At 46.6% G+C, this 19,747-nt stretch overlaps 1 protein-coding gene across 7 annotated transcripts in view; it reads left to right on the forward strand.

Annotated features, from left to right (window-relative positions):
* The window catches only part of PBRM1 (polybromo 1), a 411,924-nt gene that overhangs the window by 355,411 nt on the left and 36,766 nt on the right, over positions 1 to 19,747 (forward strand). For 4 of the 7 annotated variants that reach the window (XM_078776019.1, XM_078776017.1, XM_078776018.1 and 1 more), the window contains exons 27-28: positions 2,504 to 2,638; positions 12,030 to 12,100. In XM_078776019.1, coding sequence (XP_078632145.1) covers positions 2,504 to 2,638; positions 12,030 to 12,100 — 206 coding nt within the window. The remainder of the gene's footprint in view (positions 1 to 2,503; positions 2,639 to 12,029; positions 12,101 to 19,747) is intronic. The other 3 variants (XM_078776020.1, XM_078776021.1, XM_078776023.1) reach the window with 1 other exon arrangement.

Here is a 19,747-nt window from a genome sequence, read left to right on the forward strand (position 1 = left end):
GTCGACCACCCACCACGGGTGGCCCTCCCGCCGCGGCGAGGCCGCCCCCCGTCCACGGTGCCCCCCACTCGACCGCCCACCACCTCACCGGACCCCCTCCCACGACCCGCCAGGGGTCGCTTCGGCCGGGTCATCAGGACCCCCCTCAAGTTGACCCTGCCGGTGCAAGTCGATTCTGGGGGGACGTGTGTAGCGGCTGCCGCTGGGGTTACACAATCGCTTTGCACCTATCAAGGACGCGGAGCGATCACCAGGCCGGGCTCGTCCAGGACGCCCGGGCAGGCCCGCGCTCGACTTGCCAGGCCTCGGTCGGGACGCCCGGGCAGGCTCGCCCTCAACTTGCCAGGCCGCAGCCGGGACGCGGGGCCACGCCCCCTGGCGCCAGGCCTGGGCAAACCCCCTGGCGGAATAGATATATATTGCTGACCGTAAAACGTTTTTCCCAGAGTGCCTGAGTGTTTGATTCGAATAAAGCAGCTCAGATGAATTCAAGCTTTTTGTCGCGTCCATTCTTTCGATCGACGTGGGAGCCACAGCTCCTTCACTACTAACTTCTAATCTGGTGTGTGGGTGTATACGCATAAGGAGGACGCTATTGAATATTCGGTCGCCACGTCAAAATCCAAGATGGCCGCCGCCATGTATGTCTGAACCTTGTGAGCGGAATATTTTGAAAAATAAGCGAAGTACCAACTTCTTATCTGGTGTGTGGGTGTACCTAGGCATAAGGAAGAACGCTATTGAAAACTGGGTCGCCACGTCAAAATCCAAGATGGCCGCCACCATATATATGTCTGAACCTTGTGAGCGAAATATCTCGAAAAATAAACGAACTACTAACTTCTAATCTGGTGTGTGGGTGTATACGCATAAGGAAGAACGCTATTGAATATTCGGTCGCCACGTCAAAATCCAAGATGGCCGCCGCCATGTATGTCTGAACCTTGTGAGCGGAATATCTTAAAAAATAAGCGAAGTACCAACTTCTAATCTGGTGTGTGGGTGTATCGTGACATAAGGAAGAACGCTATTGAAAATTGGGTCGCCACGTCAAAATCCAAGATGGCCGCTGCCATGTATGTCTGAACCTTGTGAGCAGAATATCTTGAAAAATAAGCGAGGTACCAACTTCTAATTTGGTGTGTTGGTGTATCTCAGCATAAGGAAGAACGCTATTGAAAATTGGGTCGCCACGTCAAAATCCAAGATGGCCGCCACCATATATATGTCTGAACCTTGTGAGCGAAATATCTTGAAAAATAAACGAACTACTAACTTCTAATCTGGTGTGTGGGTGTATACGCATAAGGAAGAACGCTATTGAATATTCGGTCGCCACGTCAAAATCCAAGATGGCCGCCGCCATGTATGTCTGAACCTTGTGAGCGAAATATCTTGAAAACTAAACGAACTACTAACTTCTAATCTGGTGTGTGGGTGTATCTACGCATAAGGGAGAACACTATTGCAAATTGTGTCGCCACTTCAAAATCCAAGATGGCCACCTTGCGTCTTCCACTTTGTCAACTCGCATCATTTCACCAACGGGGGACCTAGGCGTAACGCTTGTCTCTATTCAAAATGGTTGAATGAGTGATTTTTCTATTGCAGGCACCTGCAACTCACCATAGGTGAGTTCAATTCCAAAGTAAAGGAGAATCACCTGCTTGAAATCTAATTATTTCTGACAACTTCTAAATAGTGCCAATAATATTGTCTGGGACATTTTAGGATTTCTGTGTGGAATAAGCCAAGATTTAATATTTTTTTCAGCGTTTTTTGTTTGTTCTACTGCAAACCAAAGAAATACATCTATGGATCCCAAAATATTTTTTATTTCAACAAGTTTCTGGAAGAAATGGTGCATTATTTGAAAAAACTGCAAGAGTGCCAATAATTTTGGCCACGACTGTTTATAAAAGCGTGTCCAATGAAAGCATGTCCAATGAACATGTCCAATGAAAGCGTGTCCAATGAAAGCGTATCCAATGAAAGCGTGTCCAATGAAAGCGTGTCCAATGAAAGCGTGTCCAATGAAAGCGTGCCCAATGAAAGCGTGTCCAATGAAAGTGTGTCCAATGAAAGCGGGAAGGCAGAGGAAACCGATCATCACTGCCAGCAGTTATAAAGTGGCAGTTCTTGTTTATGTTTATGCTTGGCATGTGTACAGCACTGGATAGATTAATTAACGGTGAAGGTAAGTGTGAGGAGGCATGCGTTCCTACCTCTTTTTTATTTTCCCCTCATTTATAGTGTTATATTTTTACTGAACAAATATGTTGACTGTAACACCTGCACAAAATTGTAGTGTGTTTTATTGTGTTCAATATATGGATTTGTAAAGAGCATTGGAAGCAATCGTATCTCTGTTTTTTTATTTCTTGCAAATAACAACTGAACTCGCTACCACTCTTGCATGTGCTGTAACCTGTTCTTCCCTCTGTTCCATTACTTTTCTTTCACACCCTCCCTTTCCCTGCAAACTTGCCTGTATTATGCATAGGCATGAACATAATATACCCGTCCCCATGCCCGTTCATCATGCCTGCATCTACGGATGGACTCACCCTACATGTGCCATCCGCTCTCCCTTCCATCATTCCTCCTTGCTTTTCTCAGCAACTCATACCACAGCTTGGTAAGAGATTTGATATGTCATGTTCCCCCATTATCTGTCGGTGCCCTCCATCTCACTCAAAGCTCTTACTCACTTTGTCTTCCACATCACATAAATGCTTTGTTTTCATGGCCTCGCATCACCTTTTATTCACTACTCTCTGCTGTGGCTTAATTGCTGTTATTTGTCACTTTAAATATTATTTACACATTGTCATATTCATCATGAACTTTCTCAACATGGTAAAAAATGAGGCAGATAAAAGGAGAAATGGAAAACATTAAACACCACAAAAGACCACTTTGCTTACATTTGCATCCAATTTGAATGTCGATCCTGATATTAAGTCGTGAAATTTAAACAGTGGAAATAAATCACACAGCAATTTGGAAAAAAAACAGGCAGATGAGGATCCCTTATACATACGTTGTCAGTACCACAATTAAATGTCAGAAGTTGACAAAAATCTTTTTTGAGATTATGCATTTCCTAAACCAAGCTTTAAAGTGATATAAAATAGATAATGATAGCAGTTGAGTTCCAGGCAAATATGATTAACATTGTCAGCAAAACACACTCTCAAACATATTGCTACGTTTATGAATGGTAGGTGAAAGGATACCGTAGGAGGGATACGACTTTATGATTAATAGCATGGACCTGTGTGACGCGTGAAAGAAATCTCGATGTCGTACGTAGGGAAACTCGCTTAAGGTTGTTTAAATGATCACAACACAAGGGGTGGTGCAGTGCTAATTAGCTATAGGGTTTAAGGCTAGTTTTCCTCGGTGCGTGCTTACCCTCTGTAATCTTTCCCCTAATGTTTTTGCTGCCATGGCCAGCCATGCACCTCATTTAACCACCAACAAAAGCCAAGGAAGAGTCGGTCGGACTAAGCCCCGCCCCCAATGGACCTAATAGGAGAAATCCCCGCCCACGAGAGGGAGAGAATCGGGGGGGCAATCGGAAAGGCCATCAGGCCACGTCCCGAGGGACGTGATTGGACGGAGAACGTGGGCGGGGCAAAATGGGAGGCAAACAACCCGATTGGCTCTAGAGAGTGAAGAAGAAGGGCGGGTCAATCTCTCTCTCTTGTTTTTGGACAAGAAAGCGGTGCCATCTTTGTGGACCTGGTGCTGTTCAAGTTGGGGTGCGTTTTGCAGACCAAGGAGCTCTTGGCTGCGTTGCTCGCTATTGAAAGGAGGTTTTGGAGACTGCTGGGCTCGTGGTGGACTGATGGCCATGCCGTTCATGGGAGGGACAGAGAGAGAGCGAGAGAGGGCTGTCTTCACAGCTCGCTTCGCAGCTCTGTGAGCTCTCGCCATCGTCGGCCGGTGCCATTTTGGGGCGCTCTGTCGCGGGAGGCATTAGACCTCACCATCGCCACTACATTCTCTCGAAAAGGGCCACTTGAGGCCAAAGCTAAGTGCCAGCACGAAAAGGGAGTTCATTTTACTCTATCTTTCCCCTGTGTCCTTGTTTTAGTCCGTATGTGGAAGTACCTCAGTTTGGAGATTAATTTACCTCACATTTCATTTTTCATTCCGAGAATTTATTTTCATTAAACTATTTGATTGTTGAATTTACCGTCTTGTTTGCATGCTTTGTGAGTTCGGGAATAAACCCATGTTTCTTTTTGTTCAGATAACCGCCTCGCAGCCTTCCCTCTTGCGCATGCGATAACCGCCACACATGGGTGCCGCCTTTGTCTTCTACCGACTCCTCTCCGGCCTTGCTCCCCCTGTTCTGTCTGTGCTCTGTCCCCCAAATATCCCTTCAGGTCGCACAAGATCTGCCTGCATCCCTCTTCCGGGGAAACTGCCAAAATCAAGACTCTGCTCGCCTTCACTCTTTCACACCTTTTTTTTCCTGCCTCTGGAACAAACACCCACACTCTTCAGTCCCATTCCTCCCTCCAGGTCTTTAAAACAGCTGTTCACCACCATTTCTTATCTTCCCCAATCAAAAACCTTGATCTTTTCTACCCCCGTTAAAACACCTCAAATCCGACTCTTTAAATCCCCAACGTATTTCCTGAAATTCCTAGAAGTGTTCATTTGCTTTATACCATGTACCCCTCCCTCCTCTCCCAGCCCTCCCCCTTCCACAGATCTACCGACATCCCTGTTCTCTTCTGTTGTGATTGTGTGCTTCCCTCTCTCCCCCTCTTGTCTCCCGCTCCCTTCATTGCATGTTTTATGTGTCTATGCATGTTTTCATGTTCAATGTGTTAGCTCTTACACGAGCCTCGATTCTGTATACAAAAAAAATTGGAGTTGAAGCTAGTTCGGTTATCCATCATCAGGCAGTCTTAATCGCTGGTGACATGAAAATATCTTCTTCAGAGACCGGGTGGCGCCTTGTCAAGTCTGTCTCTGGATTATGCTCCCCCTCCATCCCTTCCCTCACTACTAATGTCACCAAGCAGACTCTGCTCGTGAGAAGGCCAGATGCCTCAATTCTGTGTTTGCTTCCAAATCTTGTGTACCCAACCGCTCACTTCCTACATCTACCCTGCCCTCTCATATCCAACTGCTCCCGGATACTGCGTCTTTCCCACTTGAGAAGGTGGAGATGTTTCTGGCAATCCTTGACTCTGAATCTGTGACAGGCCCAGATGACATCAGTGCACACATCCTAATAACTTGTTCTGTTGTTCTTGCTCATCCTCTTTCTGCTCTGTTTACTCGATCATTCTCTCTAGGTCAGTTTCCTTCTGCCTGGAAGATAGCCAACATCACTGCAATACACAAACATGGTGCAAAAACGGATACTTTTAACTCTAGGCCTATTCGCTTACATGCCATTATAAGCAAGGTCATCGAGTCTGTCATGGCAATTGACATTAAATCCTTCCTTTATTCCATGGCCTGATCTCAGATCATTAGTTTGCTTTCAGACCCGGTCATTCTATCCTGGACATGCTTCTACTCTCCCAACAATGGATGGAAGCCCTCAATCTCAGACATGAGATCATAGCTGTCTCTCTAGATATATCTTGAGCATTTGATACAGTCTGGTTGTGATCTCCAAACTCTCTGCTTATGGCATCCATGACCAACTCCATTCTTGCGTTACTGACTTCCTCCACTCCCATATTCAGCATATAGCTCATATCGGGATCCACTTATCTCCACTCCCTGTCAAGGGTGGAGTGCCCCATGGCAGTGTCTTTGGCCCAGTCTTGTTCATCATCAATGTTCTTTCTGATTCTCTGGAAAATCCTGCATGTTTCTTAGCTGGTTTTTTTTTTTGTTGTTTTTTTTGTTGTACACAAGATCGAGGCTCGTGTAAGAGCTAACATCAATCACACAAAAAAAACGGACACACAAAACATACAATAAAGGGAGCGGAAGACAAGCCAACATCTTGAGATGAGAGAGGGAAGCACACAAATACAACATTTGAGAGCAGGGACATCGGGAAATCTGTGGGAGGTAGAGGGCTTGGAGGGAGGGGGAGGAGGCGTGGGAAAGGGTGTGGGGGGAGGGAGGGGAGAGGTAAAAAAAAAAAAACACATGGACACTGCTAGGACTTCCAGGAAAGAAGTCGGTATTTCAGAAAGTGGATCTGGGGTGAATTAACAGGGGTAGAAATTTATTTATTTATTCCACCCTCTGCTCTATAATTTCTCATTCTTCACCTTCTCAGGGAGCAGCCTTTTCCCTCTCTACATACATTGATAGAATCAGGAGCTGGTCCAACACTTGGAATATGTCTTTCCACCCTGCAAAATCCCACACACTCTTCCGAAAGAACCATCTGGCAAACTTCCTGAACAAACGATTTGAAGAGGTTAAGTCACTCAAACTTTTGGGCTTCACCATCAGCCATAATCTTTCTTGGGCAGATCATATTTCCAAGATGGCCTCCAAAGCCAGCCACCAACTGGGCTTCATCTGTTGTGCAAGGTCTTTCTTTCCTTGGCCAATCTGAACTTTTGACAACCTACAAGGCCTTTATTCGCAGTTTGATGGAGTACTGGTCTCCACATTAGTCTGTCACCCCTGCCTCACACCTCACATCCTACTTGATGCCGTGGAAAGGAAGGCCATTAAAATCATTGGAATCTCTCTTGATGAAGCTGAGTGTCTCGGTCTGTTACTTTCACATCACAGACATGTTGGTGGTCTCTTTCTGTATTCTACCGCACCCTTTTTGGTGTTGCATGCTCTGCCCTCTCTTGGCCCTGACCCTCTGAGCTTTCTGCAGGGCGCACATGGTCTGGCAGTAACCCTCTTCTTGTTAAAGTCCCAAAGTTCCTGCTGACTGTTCACCTCCTCTCACTTGTTTCTCTTTTCTCTCACCTGCAGAACCTTCCCCAGTCTGTTCTGTCGCATTCTACCCTTCAAGGCTTCAATACAGCTGTTTACCATCTCAGATCATCCAGCCCCCATCCATACTCATGATCTCTTCTTCCCCAAATAACCCCACTTCCAAGCACTCCCTCTTTTCAGGTGATTGTGTTTTGTCCCCCTCTCCCTCACCTGTTTTTGTTTGTTAGTTGTTGGGTGGTTTGTTCCTTGCCTGTTTTTACATCGCCTCAGGCTCGCATAGCCTCACGGGTCGCCAGGGGTCTCCATACCGACGGGCTCCCAATTTCCAGACACCACTGCCTGCCAGGGGCAATAACCTCAGAGGTGGCCGCAGTCACCGCTCCTCCAGAGCTTGATCCGTACCTGCAGACACACACATCTTCACCACCCACAAAATCCACAATAACATTTCCTCCCTTGCTGCCATTCAATTCTCAACCACATATGTCAATAAAGATGTCATGCAGAGATGCTGCCATGGCCTGCTTACATGTGAAATCCCCATTCACATTCCAACCACAATTCCATTTTCATTCTCATGACCACACAAAAACACAAAATCTCCACACATAAACAAACGCCACCCATGAGACACTTTGTGGTTCACATTCAAATCCCCTCACCGGCCATGCCATCACTCTTACCCGCCCACATTCCAAATTATTCATGTCCCAATTTACAAGCAAGTACCGAAACCTGGGACAGTAACATCAAGGTCTCACCTTACCTTAAGTGCAGGTAGTTGCAGGTTGGTCGGGTCCAAGAGTGTCATCCACTACACCGAATCCCAAATTTGTCTCGTGGAACCTATCAAGTTTCACCAAATTTCCTTTTATCCCACTGCGCTGGCAAGCATGTGGATCTGCCTCCTCTGGTGACCTTTACTACACTACTACCTTTGGCTATGACAGCTCCTTTCCCCTACCGTGCAAGAGCTATCAGGATAAGCTGAGCAGCCGAAACGCCAACATGCCCCATGAGTGTCCATCAGGGTGCAACCCACCATCCATCCTTCGCCCCCCTGCGAGGAACATGGCTCCACTAGCCCCAAGCTAGCCAACGTGGTGAGCACCTGCTGCCACCTCCACCATTCCCAAGGCCTCGGACCTGGGGGGCATGTTCGCAGTGCGTGGCCTCCACATCATTTCCCCTGCACCTCTCGCATCCCTCAGTCCAACCACACTTGACCACGCCCAGGTTCCAGTCGACAGCCATGCTCCCCCAGGAGACTCATCCAAGAAGACACGGTCCGCACACCTCAGCCACCCATAACACCACGTTGACCTCCAGACTACCCAACTCCATCCCTACAACCCTGCATCCAAATATTGGCACCGTTGCCACCCGTAGCCAGTTGAAGGCTGTGTCCTGCTAGCCTATCAATTTTATCCCAGCCTCCAACACTTTAGTCTAACACACCTGGATCAATAATTGTGCCACTGGTTTCAGTGTCCACCATGGCCTCTTCACAAAATTCCCCTTAAACTTTGCATCTCACCCTCAGATTACCCGTGCCAATTATTTTTCACAATTTACTAATTTCACCAAAGAAGGGTGCTTCTCCATACACTTTAAACTTCAAAGTGTGCACTACCATGCCTCATTTATTTAATAAGTGTGAAGAAGTACAGTCATTGTATTCAACAAGTGCTAACATGACATACAAGGATTCATGTTAAATTGGTTAGCTCTTCACATATCACGTGCACATTCTGGTACTGTATTTATATATTATACTAGTGGGGTCACCCGTGGGAATCCCACGGGCATGGACGTGTGTGACATTTTGACATATTGAGTTAGATGCTGCACCTGCACATTCAGTTTCACAAAATGCTTACTGGCAATTTATCAGATCCACAAATAATGTAATCTACACACTGTATTTACTTCTGATAACATGTGAATGCATGTGCGTGCACATGGGAAATACAGTTTGAAATGTGTTATTACATCTCATGTAAAATGTGACTTTAAGAGCTCAAATCCTCTCCCTCCCACATCACGGGGGAGAGTGGGTCACACTCACACTCACACACACACACACATCCACACACACGTACACACACACACACATGCAAACACACATGTACACCGACACACATGCATACACATACACATATATACACATACACACACACATATACACATATACACATACAGACACACACATATATACACATACACAAACACACACACACACATATATATATACACACATACACACACACACGTACACACACATGTACACTGACACACATGCACACACATACACATATACACATACACACATATATACATACACACACACACACACACACATGTACACCCACACACATCCCACATGTCCCATATGTATATATCCCACATCACACATATATATATATATATATATATACATGTTTAAAGTGTATGTGCACATAAGTAATAAAATAAAAACGAAGAAATATCTCTCGGTAATTTCCTGACACTTGGTGAAATTCGATGAAATTCACTCGGTGAATTCGCCCAGTTTCTCGGTGAATTCTTTTCTTTGGGCAGTGTATAATCGCTCCAAACGAAATATCTCTCAGCAATTTCCCGTCTGTTAATTTATTTATTTTACATATGTGAATTACACGTCCATGCACACGTGAAATAGAGTTTGTTTTTTCACACGTGAAATGAACACGATAATAATGATAACACGTGATTTACTTCCGGATAATAATGTTGAATGAAATAAGAACGAAGAAATATATGTCGGCATCATTGATGACATTTTTGTGACGACTGTCATCAAACGGAAAAGTAATATATCTTAACGGAAAAGAAAAAGCGAATTTTTAATATATGTCGACATTTTCCCCGTCTGTTATTTTAGGCGGTGTATGATACATCGTGGAGCGATTTCTATTTATTTTATTTTTTTTTTTTTAAATATATCTCTGCATTTTTCCATGTGTGCGTGAATGTTCTCAATTATTGCTGACTGTATTAAGTCTAAAATTATTAAGTCTAAAAATATTAAGTCTAAAACCATCGATACAAATGAAATCAGATGGTGAGTTATAGTGGAGATAAAGGCGTGAGAGAGGTTCAGTGGCCTTTATATTACAGGCCTTTGAGAATTCATTTCGTTCTATAAACGGAAACTTTCATCGGATTTTATTCCCGTTTTATTTTCAACCGAGTCTAAAACCATGTTAGCGACTGTTAAAAATGAAATGATATGTCGAATTAGAGTTGAAATAAAACTGAGAGAGAGCAAGACACCACGGGCCTAAGAAAACAGGCCTCAAAGCTATGCGAGTAAATATAATGGTGGATATTTGTTTTTGAAGCCTCTTCCAGAATGGGTGGAGCTACTCTCTCAACGGAGTAAGCCACACCCATGGACAGACGTCCGACAGGATCACCTACAGAGAATATATATATAGATAATCATGTGTAAATTATGTTCACATATTACACATGCGCATATTACACATTACATTCATCATATTGATTTGGATCTCGGTCGATTCATACTAAAGTACTCAGCTTATAAACCATACCACAGTACAATATGTAATTCATTTAAGCTTAGTCTTTTCTTTGCATTTGTTCTCTGCACAGTGTGAAATGCTTTGACATTGAACACAAAACATGACATGAAATACAAACACAAAGGGAGCCCTCCCCCAGGCCTTCTATATCCTCGCTGTAGAAGTCTTTTGTCGTTCTCTTTCCAAATATAGCGAGGAGCTCAGGCTTGGTGAGGGTGAAAAATGTCACAAGTTCATCAAGGAACACACCGTCACATTCAATTGGTCAGGGCAAACTTCGGTCTTCTGGAGGCCAAGTCTGCCCCGGCAGGTACTTGTGTATTATTGCCGGCTACCAATCTGGTCGGCTAAATGCAGAATTCACTCTACCCCCAGTCTGATGACCATGGTGGACATACCCAGTGAATCACATTTAGTCTGGAATCTCCACCTTGTCATAGTAGGTTTGAAGAGAGGGACTGGGAGAGGGGGGGGGGGGGGGGAAGGGGAGGTAAGAGGGAAGAGAATGGGGTTTTGTCACTGGCCCCTGCAAATTACTCCTACACCCTTCTCACATCACTGCAGATCACAAAGGAGTCTGCAAAATGATGGTCACCACTGCTTTATACTCTTAAAGGTCCTCCATTCTCCTCCCCTCCGTCCTCCCCTTCACTTCTCTCCCTATTATTTAATTTAATCACCCTTTCTTTGGAGATGTTATTTAAAGTGTACAGTGATTTACAGTAATTTAAAAATGACTGAAAACAAGTTCCAGATTTCATGATGGTTGTTGAGCCTTCAGCATCCCATCTCAAGTTGTTACATTCACAAAATATGTGATTGGAGTCCAAGTGTCTGACCCACTTAACCTTCATTTTTCTTTTCAGTCATGATTGGAATCCATTGAAAAAGTAGAAAGCATCTGAAATGCAAAGCCTGACCGCGTCCACTTTGTATTCAGACTTCTTCTTCCTTTTGTTAGATATGACGAAAACAGCTAAAACCAAATACAATTTCAGGAGATCTTGGCTGTTTACCTTTTGATCTAAGAAAAACAACAGTTTCTAGCTTTTTATTGGTGAACCAATTCAGTGACCCAATATGCAAAATCTTAAAATTTCAGGTCAATTGGATGAAAATTGATGGTTTAGGTGATGCTGACCTTTGACCTTTTGACATAAGTATTAATTTGTCTTCTGCATATTCTCATAATATAGCATTGTTCAAAATTTTATGAGAAAAGCTCCAATGGTTAAAAAAAAAAAGGTTACGGCCCAGACAGACACATAGACAGGCACACAGACAGACACACAGAAGTGATTGCAAATCCCCACGGGGGACGGGCTAATTAATGATTCCTTGAGAATTCCGAAGATTATTGGCTTTATAGCTCTTGACTGCACATGATCATGGCATCATTATGTTTGTTTTCTTCTTTGTAACTCTCAAACTTTCATACTCTCTGTTTTCAGTAAGCATTAAGGAAGACATGTTCTTGAGCAGGTGCCATCTTAGAAACATATTGGTGCTGTAAAATGTCTCCTTTTAAATGCACTTTAGTTAATGTAGGTGTTTTTGTGGATGTGACAGGTGGGCGTGTCATGGGACACAGTGTTGGAGGTGTTGCACACCCATCAGGCTCTGCCTCAGGATATCCACAGGTTTGATTTCACTTCTCCGACTCTCTTCACCTCATGCTCTTCTGCTCTTCATGTGAAATTTGTCCTCATGTATTGCTATTACATTCTGCACCCCATTCATTCTCTAGTTTTCCTGCTTGCCAAACATCTGCCTGCTTGATTCGGTGATTTTGTTTAGTTTGTACTCATTATGCTTTGGAACGCCACGGAGGTTATGTATGGTAACACTCAATACTTCGTTAATTTCAGAAGTGGGTGTTTTACCAGTACAGTACTGTATTTTGAACGACAGGAGCTGGAGCAGGAGCAGGACATACATAGGAGCAGGACTGTAAGAGGAGCTCCTGCATTTTTTCGTTGTTTATATATATATATATATTGTTACAGACGCGGCTTTTAGATGTTATATGGACCGAGCGGTGGTGTATTTAACCGCGTCCGAACAGTTACTCCCCGATTAAAACCCGATTTCACCCGACGTTGACCAGATCGCCCCACGGATATTCAATCGGGAAATCTCTAAAGCGATCGCAAGAGAATGAAAAAGAAGAAGAAGAATACGGAGGAAGAACAGATTTATTATACACACACAAGCAATATTTTAGAGCGACCAATATTATTTACAGCAATAGATGGAAAAGAGCAGTCACACAGTGCATTGTTAACTTATTCTATTTCATTTACTTAATCCCCAAGACAAACGAGTAGGACAGGACGTTCACACTCACACGGTGGATATTGCAGGAAGGAATAGCTGAGGTGGACGCGTGGAGGAAGGCAAGGTCGGAGGCCGCAGCACCCCTCGCGGTTTTGGCGGGAAAACCTCCGTCGCGTATCCGCGGCCGTCACGCGCTGGCTCGGCACACCTGCTCCTCTTCCTGGGGTGGAGCCGTCTCCCTCCGTTCAGCGCGTCTCTCCAACGACAGGGGGGTATTGCAGGCAGGCAGGCAGGTAGGTAGGTAGGGCTTGCGGTGGATTGCGCTCCTCTTCCAGGTCATCCCCCAGCGTATCTCTCAAGGCCTCTCTTTGGTGCAGCCTCGTTGCTCCTCTCCAGCTCATCTCCAGTCATCTCCCATCTCCAGTCATCTCTCATCTGGACTCCTAAAGCAGTCCCCTGCAGTCGCTTTTATCACCTCCAGCGAAATCAAGCCGCCGACTCCGAGGGCGCGCCTACCGGGTCACTCACCGCGGTGTTGATTGGCTGTTAGGGCTGGTTCACTCCTTGCTTCTTATGACGAGGTGGAGACACGCCTTTCTTCCCCAACCTTACCTCGTGGCCAATGGTGGTTTGAAGAAAACCAGCCAAAATGCGGAAGGCAATTGGAAGGGAGGTTTTGGGGAAATTGGAAGGGCCTACGCTTATTTTGTTTGATACAATGCAAAGTCAATCTAGTGGAAAACACATACTTAGCCTACATGGAATAAGGAAATACACTATTTAAAAGATATATCGTGACCTGCGTGTATGTTCTATGAAATTAATTAGGAGGACGGCTGCGACCATTATTTACATTACCAGGATGTTACCATACCAAAACCATACTCTTCACATCCGTTACCCTTCCTCCAAAATTGTTACACTCCTCAAAACCCGTTACACTTCTCAAAACCCGTTACACTTCTCAAAACCCGTTACACTTCTCAAAATCGTTACACTGCACCCTCCTTTCTTCAGGCACGTCCTCGGGCCTACTAGACTTAACTGAGTGTGACATGTAGGTGTAATTCCCTCTACAATTAACCTGACCCTGAGTGTGACAATTTTAAAACACAAATAAGTATGTCCCCCTATTGCATTGCATCCTGTCTAACAGACTCAAGCCCACAGCTAACCGAATTACGGGATTATTCTCAAACTATACATTTACGGTGGGGAGCATTATTTACAATGACGTGATTTCTTATTTACAACGCAACCCAGGACCTGTGTTTTTCTCTTTTTTTTTTTTTTTTTTTCTTTTTAGGGAACAAGAAAAAGAAATTCCTGTTGGGAGGGAGGAGACAGCACGCATTGCATCGATGCACCAGTACCAATACCACCAAAGCACCCAAAAGCACCCAAACACCACAAAGCACCCAAAAACACCATCCGGTGCGGTTACCATGGTTCATAATAAACACAACAAAACAACTGGTGGTGGTCTTCTCTTTCTCTGCTGGGCCGATGTTCTCCCCGACGTCTTCAGGCTTCATGCGGCCTATTTGGACATAATAAAAAGCACAACTTGTGTCCATTTTTATTTAGGGCCTCAGGGGCCAACTAAGGGTGGTCCACCTCCTTGGCATAGGTGCCACCTTACCGAGGTCCGCAAGCAAGATTCCCTGGCCACTATGGCCGGTTTCCAACAGAGGTGCCCTGCCCCAGAACCTGGGGTCCATCAAGTGGTACTTGGCCGCAGAACAGCGGTCCATAAAGTGGTACATCAACGCAATGCGTGCTGGTTCTGGGAATCTCGGGCGCACAATGGCCACCTCACGCACGCTCCCCTCGGCACCCAATGGCGCACAGGTCATGTGGGAGACAAAAGAAAGACAATTGAGCGAGGGGTAAGGTCACAAGGGTACACGTCAAACAAGGCAATGCAAGGTGAAATGCGTACGGAGGGCGAAGTGAGAAAGCTCGTCCCTACCGTACGTCACCCCCCTGTCACCTACCCTACCCTTGTTCTCACCCCATATGTACAAAAATCTACACATTTACAAATTCGTCACTACTGTCACGTCTTCCCCATATTTCCCCTATACCAAATTCGTCCCCACAATCCCTTTACTTCAAAATTTGCCATCACCAAATTCATCATCAATCCTCATAAGGAGGCAGAGATGGAACATCAAAGCACAATGTCACACCCACGTCATGATGCGTCTCACAATCCAAACATTTGCATCATAAAAAATAATCAAAACATGGCATGGTGTGGAGTACCTGTCACCTCAGGTGAGTGGATGCAGATGGTGCGAGGAGATCCTTCATCCTAACTATCCTCTAAATGACTTTAACACACTTTACACTACCCGGGGTCTTTCCCTGCCAATCCATTGGCCAACTTACACTATGGGTTCTAATAACCAATTCCCATTGGCCAAACTGTGGTGCTCCTCAATTTGGGGTCTCACTCCCCCGATTCATCTCCCGGTGCTCTAGCACAATTTCTGGGCTGCGACGTGTACCTCTCCCAACAGGTCTACCCGCCTGCACACCTCCACCACTGTAGTTGCCACCCGAGCTTACCTAGCTCCTCACCCTAACCTATCTAACTGGGGGCAGCCCCTCTCCTGGCTCTGTCACCCCTTGGTGCCCTCTGGCACTGGGCTACCCGGGTCCGTCCTCCGGATCCTCGGGCCCCATCCACACAACTACTACCGGCTCCCAGAGCCCACCTGCGGCCTCACCTGGCCGACATCCTTACAGTGGTGGAGTGCCCATACCAACTACACACACTAACAGGCTACACGCCCAGCCATTTCCACAACACCAACGCACCCATCCACATACCATTCTGTCACCCGCACCACAGATGCCAATATCCAACTACAATTTACCTATACCCTCTACCTAACACTTACACTACCCGCCCCGGGTATCCGTGATGGGGGTCCACTCTTCCCCCATTCACACCTTCGCACCATCCACTCCACTCCACAATTTCCACCATTCTCACTCCACGACCATCCATTCCAATCCTCCAGACCATTTATTCCATACACCTGTCTTTCATTCACCTGTTGTTGCACACCTGTGCAATCCTACCTGGTGCCACCTGCACCCTCCTCCTTCCTGGACCATTTGGTCAACACAACACGCAATCACCACTACTCCCTCATACACTGCTCCACACACCTGTTCAGTTGCACACCTGTGCAATCACACCTGTTCCATCCTCACCTGTTCAATCCTCACACACACGGCATCATCTCAGCTAACTTCTCCCCTCTGAAACTTGCGCTTCCCAGTCGTCCCTTTAAACTATTGCGCTCCCACGTCATTATCATCCATACTAATCTACCTGCGTCCCCACTACAGGTATCAGTCACTAACTAAACTTAACGTTACCTAATGTCAATCTTCGCTAGATCCCTATCATTATCCAAGCCCTCCCTGGCTCGTTTTCACTGCCATAAACCCCATAATCTATAGCGCATTTGCCCCCACCTGTGAGGGATGGTGGATTTGCCATCCCACCACATCGGGGGTCTCTCACTACCAATTTCGCTCGTCCAAATCCAACAATTCAAAAATTTTCCATTTACTGCCAATTCTATTCACTTTTCTAAATTTCGTTTCAAATCACTACTATCACTATCACCATCACCCGTCTACTTATTACATCCTCTCGGTGCGCCAATTCACATCACCCGTCTACTTATTACATCCTCTCGGTGCGCCAATTCACATCTACAGCCCGGCTTCGTACAGCCGAGCAATGAACGCGGGTCGTTTTTTTTTGCCAGCGGCTGGATACGTCCCGCATTCGGGGCAGGGACGGAGGCTTACCCGGGCCGAGATCCCATGCACCACTTCGGCGTGGAGCCATCCAATGTCCCGATCTCGACCTGCCGGCACGTCTCAATAGAAAGTGGTCGCCATGACGACCCTTCCTATCGAGCTGCCCGCTCCGCCTTGTGGAGCCCGGACGCGGCCGCTCCACGCGAGGCCCAGCGTGGATCGCGCACGGCGGTCCTTTCGAACCCGCCGTGGCTCGGATCTCCGCTGGTTCTCGCGGCACGCGAAGCCCGGCACGCACCGAGGGCCCGATCCGGCTAAAAGTCGACCTAACCTTTAACCCGGTTACCGTCGACGCTTCACCTGCAGGCTTACATGCATACGCTACCTCTTTCTTGCTCATACATGCAGCCGTTCCCATTCTCCTCGTACCTTTTCTTTCACACCTCGGTACACTCACTCCGCTCACCGACTTGGTCACACACCTGACCACCGAACACTTTGGCACACATTCGTTGCTCGCACACCTCACCAATACACCGCTTCGCGCCCCCTCCTCGGTCACCTCCTTTGTGACAATCACAGGTGTGCTCTCACCCGCACACCCAACCGCGTGTCTCACTACCAATTCCAGCGTGCATTCCCACTCACGCTCTACCATTCCAGGTGTGCATCCTTCCATCCCAGGTGTACATCCTCGCTCACCTATCACAACCAGCTCACGCTCCGTTTCACTCTCACTACTCTCACCTCCACTCTCAGTCGCGCACTCACCCTTACTCTTGACAGCATGCGCTTTCCCCATGCACCCGTCCGTTACACACCTTTCTCGCGCATCCTCCCGCGCACACTTCTTCGTTACTTCCTCCGTAACACTCACCACAGGCATGCATTCTCCCTTACTCTTGACAGCATGCGCTTTCCCCATGCACCCGTCCGTTACACACCTTTCTCGCGCATCCTCCCGCGCACACTTTTTCGTTACTTCCTCCGTAACACTCACCACCCCGCGCTTCCCTGTGCTCCCTCGCACACGCGCTTCGACCAACTCACTCTTGACGGCACACTCACTCCTCGGCGTGCTCTTTTTCCTCACACACCCCATGGTCGGACATTCTCGCACACCCCTTTTTTCGCACACCTGTCCTGTCACACACCTCACCAACGGCCTTTCACGAACACCCGGATCCAACCCAATCCCCAAGCCGACTGAATCTCCCCTCACATCATGTACATTGCCACTCACCTCCGTACCTCGTCGCACCTTCTCTGCCACCTGCAAACTTTTTATTTGGTTAGTGAGCACCGCATCATGATTTGAACACAGACCTTGTACATATTCCATGACTTCCTCCTTTATCTCCCTCTTAGTTTCTGTCCGTCCCTTCTTAATTTCACTCACCTCTTCTCCCACTTCCTCTAATTTTTGTTTAACCTCTTTTATTTCTCGGTGCGTCCCCTCAAGTTCGTCCTCTAAGGCTACCGTGACCGTCTCTATGTGCATCCTCACCTGCCGGTCCTTTGTCTCCATTATCTCTGTCACCTCGTCCACCCTCATTGTCAGTTCCTCCCGTACCATCTGACATTGCCTCTGCGTCGCTATTAATTCGTTTTTAATTTCTTTTTGTGTCGCCTTTAACCCTCCTAGTACCGCAGTGTTCTTTTGAACCTGCTCCACTAACTTAGTTTGTCCCTCTGTCAGCTGCTCTACTCCTTTCGTCAGGTCTTCTATTCCCCCCTGTAACTTTACCGTATTATTTCTCACCTCTTTCTCGATACGCTTTTCGCCTCGCTTTACCTCCTCGCGTAGCCCCGAGACCTCCTCACTCACCCCTCGTCGTATTTCCTCCATCTGGTTCCCCATCTGTTCGATTTCCCGGGCGGATTGTTCCCCTATTTCCCGCAATTTGTCCTCCATCCTATTTTCTAACCCCATTAACCCATTTTTTACCCCCTCTAACTGATTCTCCTGGGCAGCCATTCTGTTTTCCACCCCCGTTAACCCATTCTTTACCTCTTTTATCCCGTTGTCTAACCCCTCAAAATTATTGTCTAACTTCCCAAATTTCTTGTCTAACTCCTCAAAATTATTGTCTAACTTCCCAAATTTCTTGTCTAATCCCTCAAAATTATTGTCTAACTTCCCACCGGTACCCCTCGCTTCGTCCCTCATTACCCCCATTTGCCCCATAATTCTGCTTTCCATTTGTTCCATACTGTCGTTCTCCTTCTGCATTTCCACCATGAATTGGGCCATGAAGGCTTGCATTTGGGCCGCGCTCATTGGTTCCGCGACCGTGGCCCCCTCAACCACGTGCGCGAGGGCGCCATTCTGTGCGTCTGAAACCTCCGCAACCACATTGCTATTTTTCTCCTCCTCCCTATCCTCCATATACATTTCCCCGAGGTCCTGGGTCGATTCCACCCTGTCTATCTCTCCCACCGACATCCGATCGCCTTGATTGTCCATGGCGCGATCTCAAAATTCGGGTTTTGCTTTATAAAACAAAATAAATTTCGGCAGCTCGTAATTTTGACCAAAAATTTTTTTTTCTAGATGTTTTTAAAAATTTGGTTCGGGACCCGAATTCCACTCCCAGACACCAATTGTTACAGACGCGGCTTTTAGATGTTATATGGACCGAGCGGTGGTGTATTTAACCGCGTCCGAACAGTTACTCCCCGATTAAAACCCGATTTCACCCGACGTTGACCAGATCGCCCCACGGATATTCAATCGGGAAATCTCTAAAGCGATCGCAAGAGAATGAAAAAGAAGAAGAAGAATACGGAGGAAGAACAGATTTATTATACACACACAAGCAATATTTTAGAGCGACCAATATTATTTACAGCAATAGATGGAAAAGAGCAGTCACACAGTGCATTGTTAACTTATTCTATTTCATTTACTTAATCCCCAAGACAAACGAGTAGGACAGGACGTTCACACTCACACGGTGGATATTGCAGGAAGGAATAGCTGAGGTGGACGCGTGGAGGAAGGCAAGGTCGGAGGCCGCAGCACCCCTCGCGGTTTTGGCGGGAAAACCTCCGTCGCGTATCCGCGGCCGTCACGCGCTGGCTCGGCACACCTGCTCCTCTTCCTGGGGTGGAGCCGTCTCCCTCCGTTCAGCGCGTCTCTCCAACGACAGGGGGGTATTGCAGGCAGGCAGGCAGGTAGGTAGGTAGGGCTTGCGGTGGATTGCGCTCCTCTTCCAGGT

Source organism: Myxine glutinosa, chromosome 4 (genome assembly GCF_964187855.1).
Source record: "Myxine glutinosa chromosome 4, kmMyxGlut1.1, whole genome shotgun sequence".
Lineage (NCBI taxonomy): Eukaryota > Metazoa > Chordata > Myxini > Myxiniformes > Myxinidae > Myxine > Myxine glutinosa.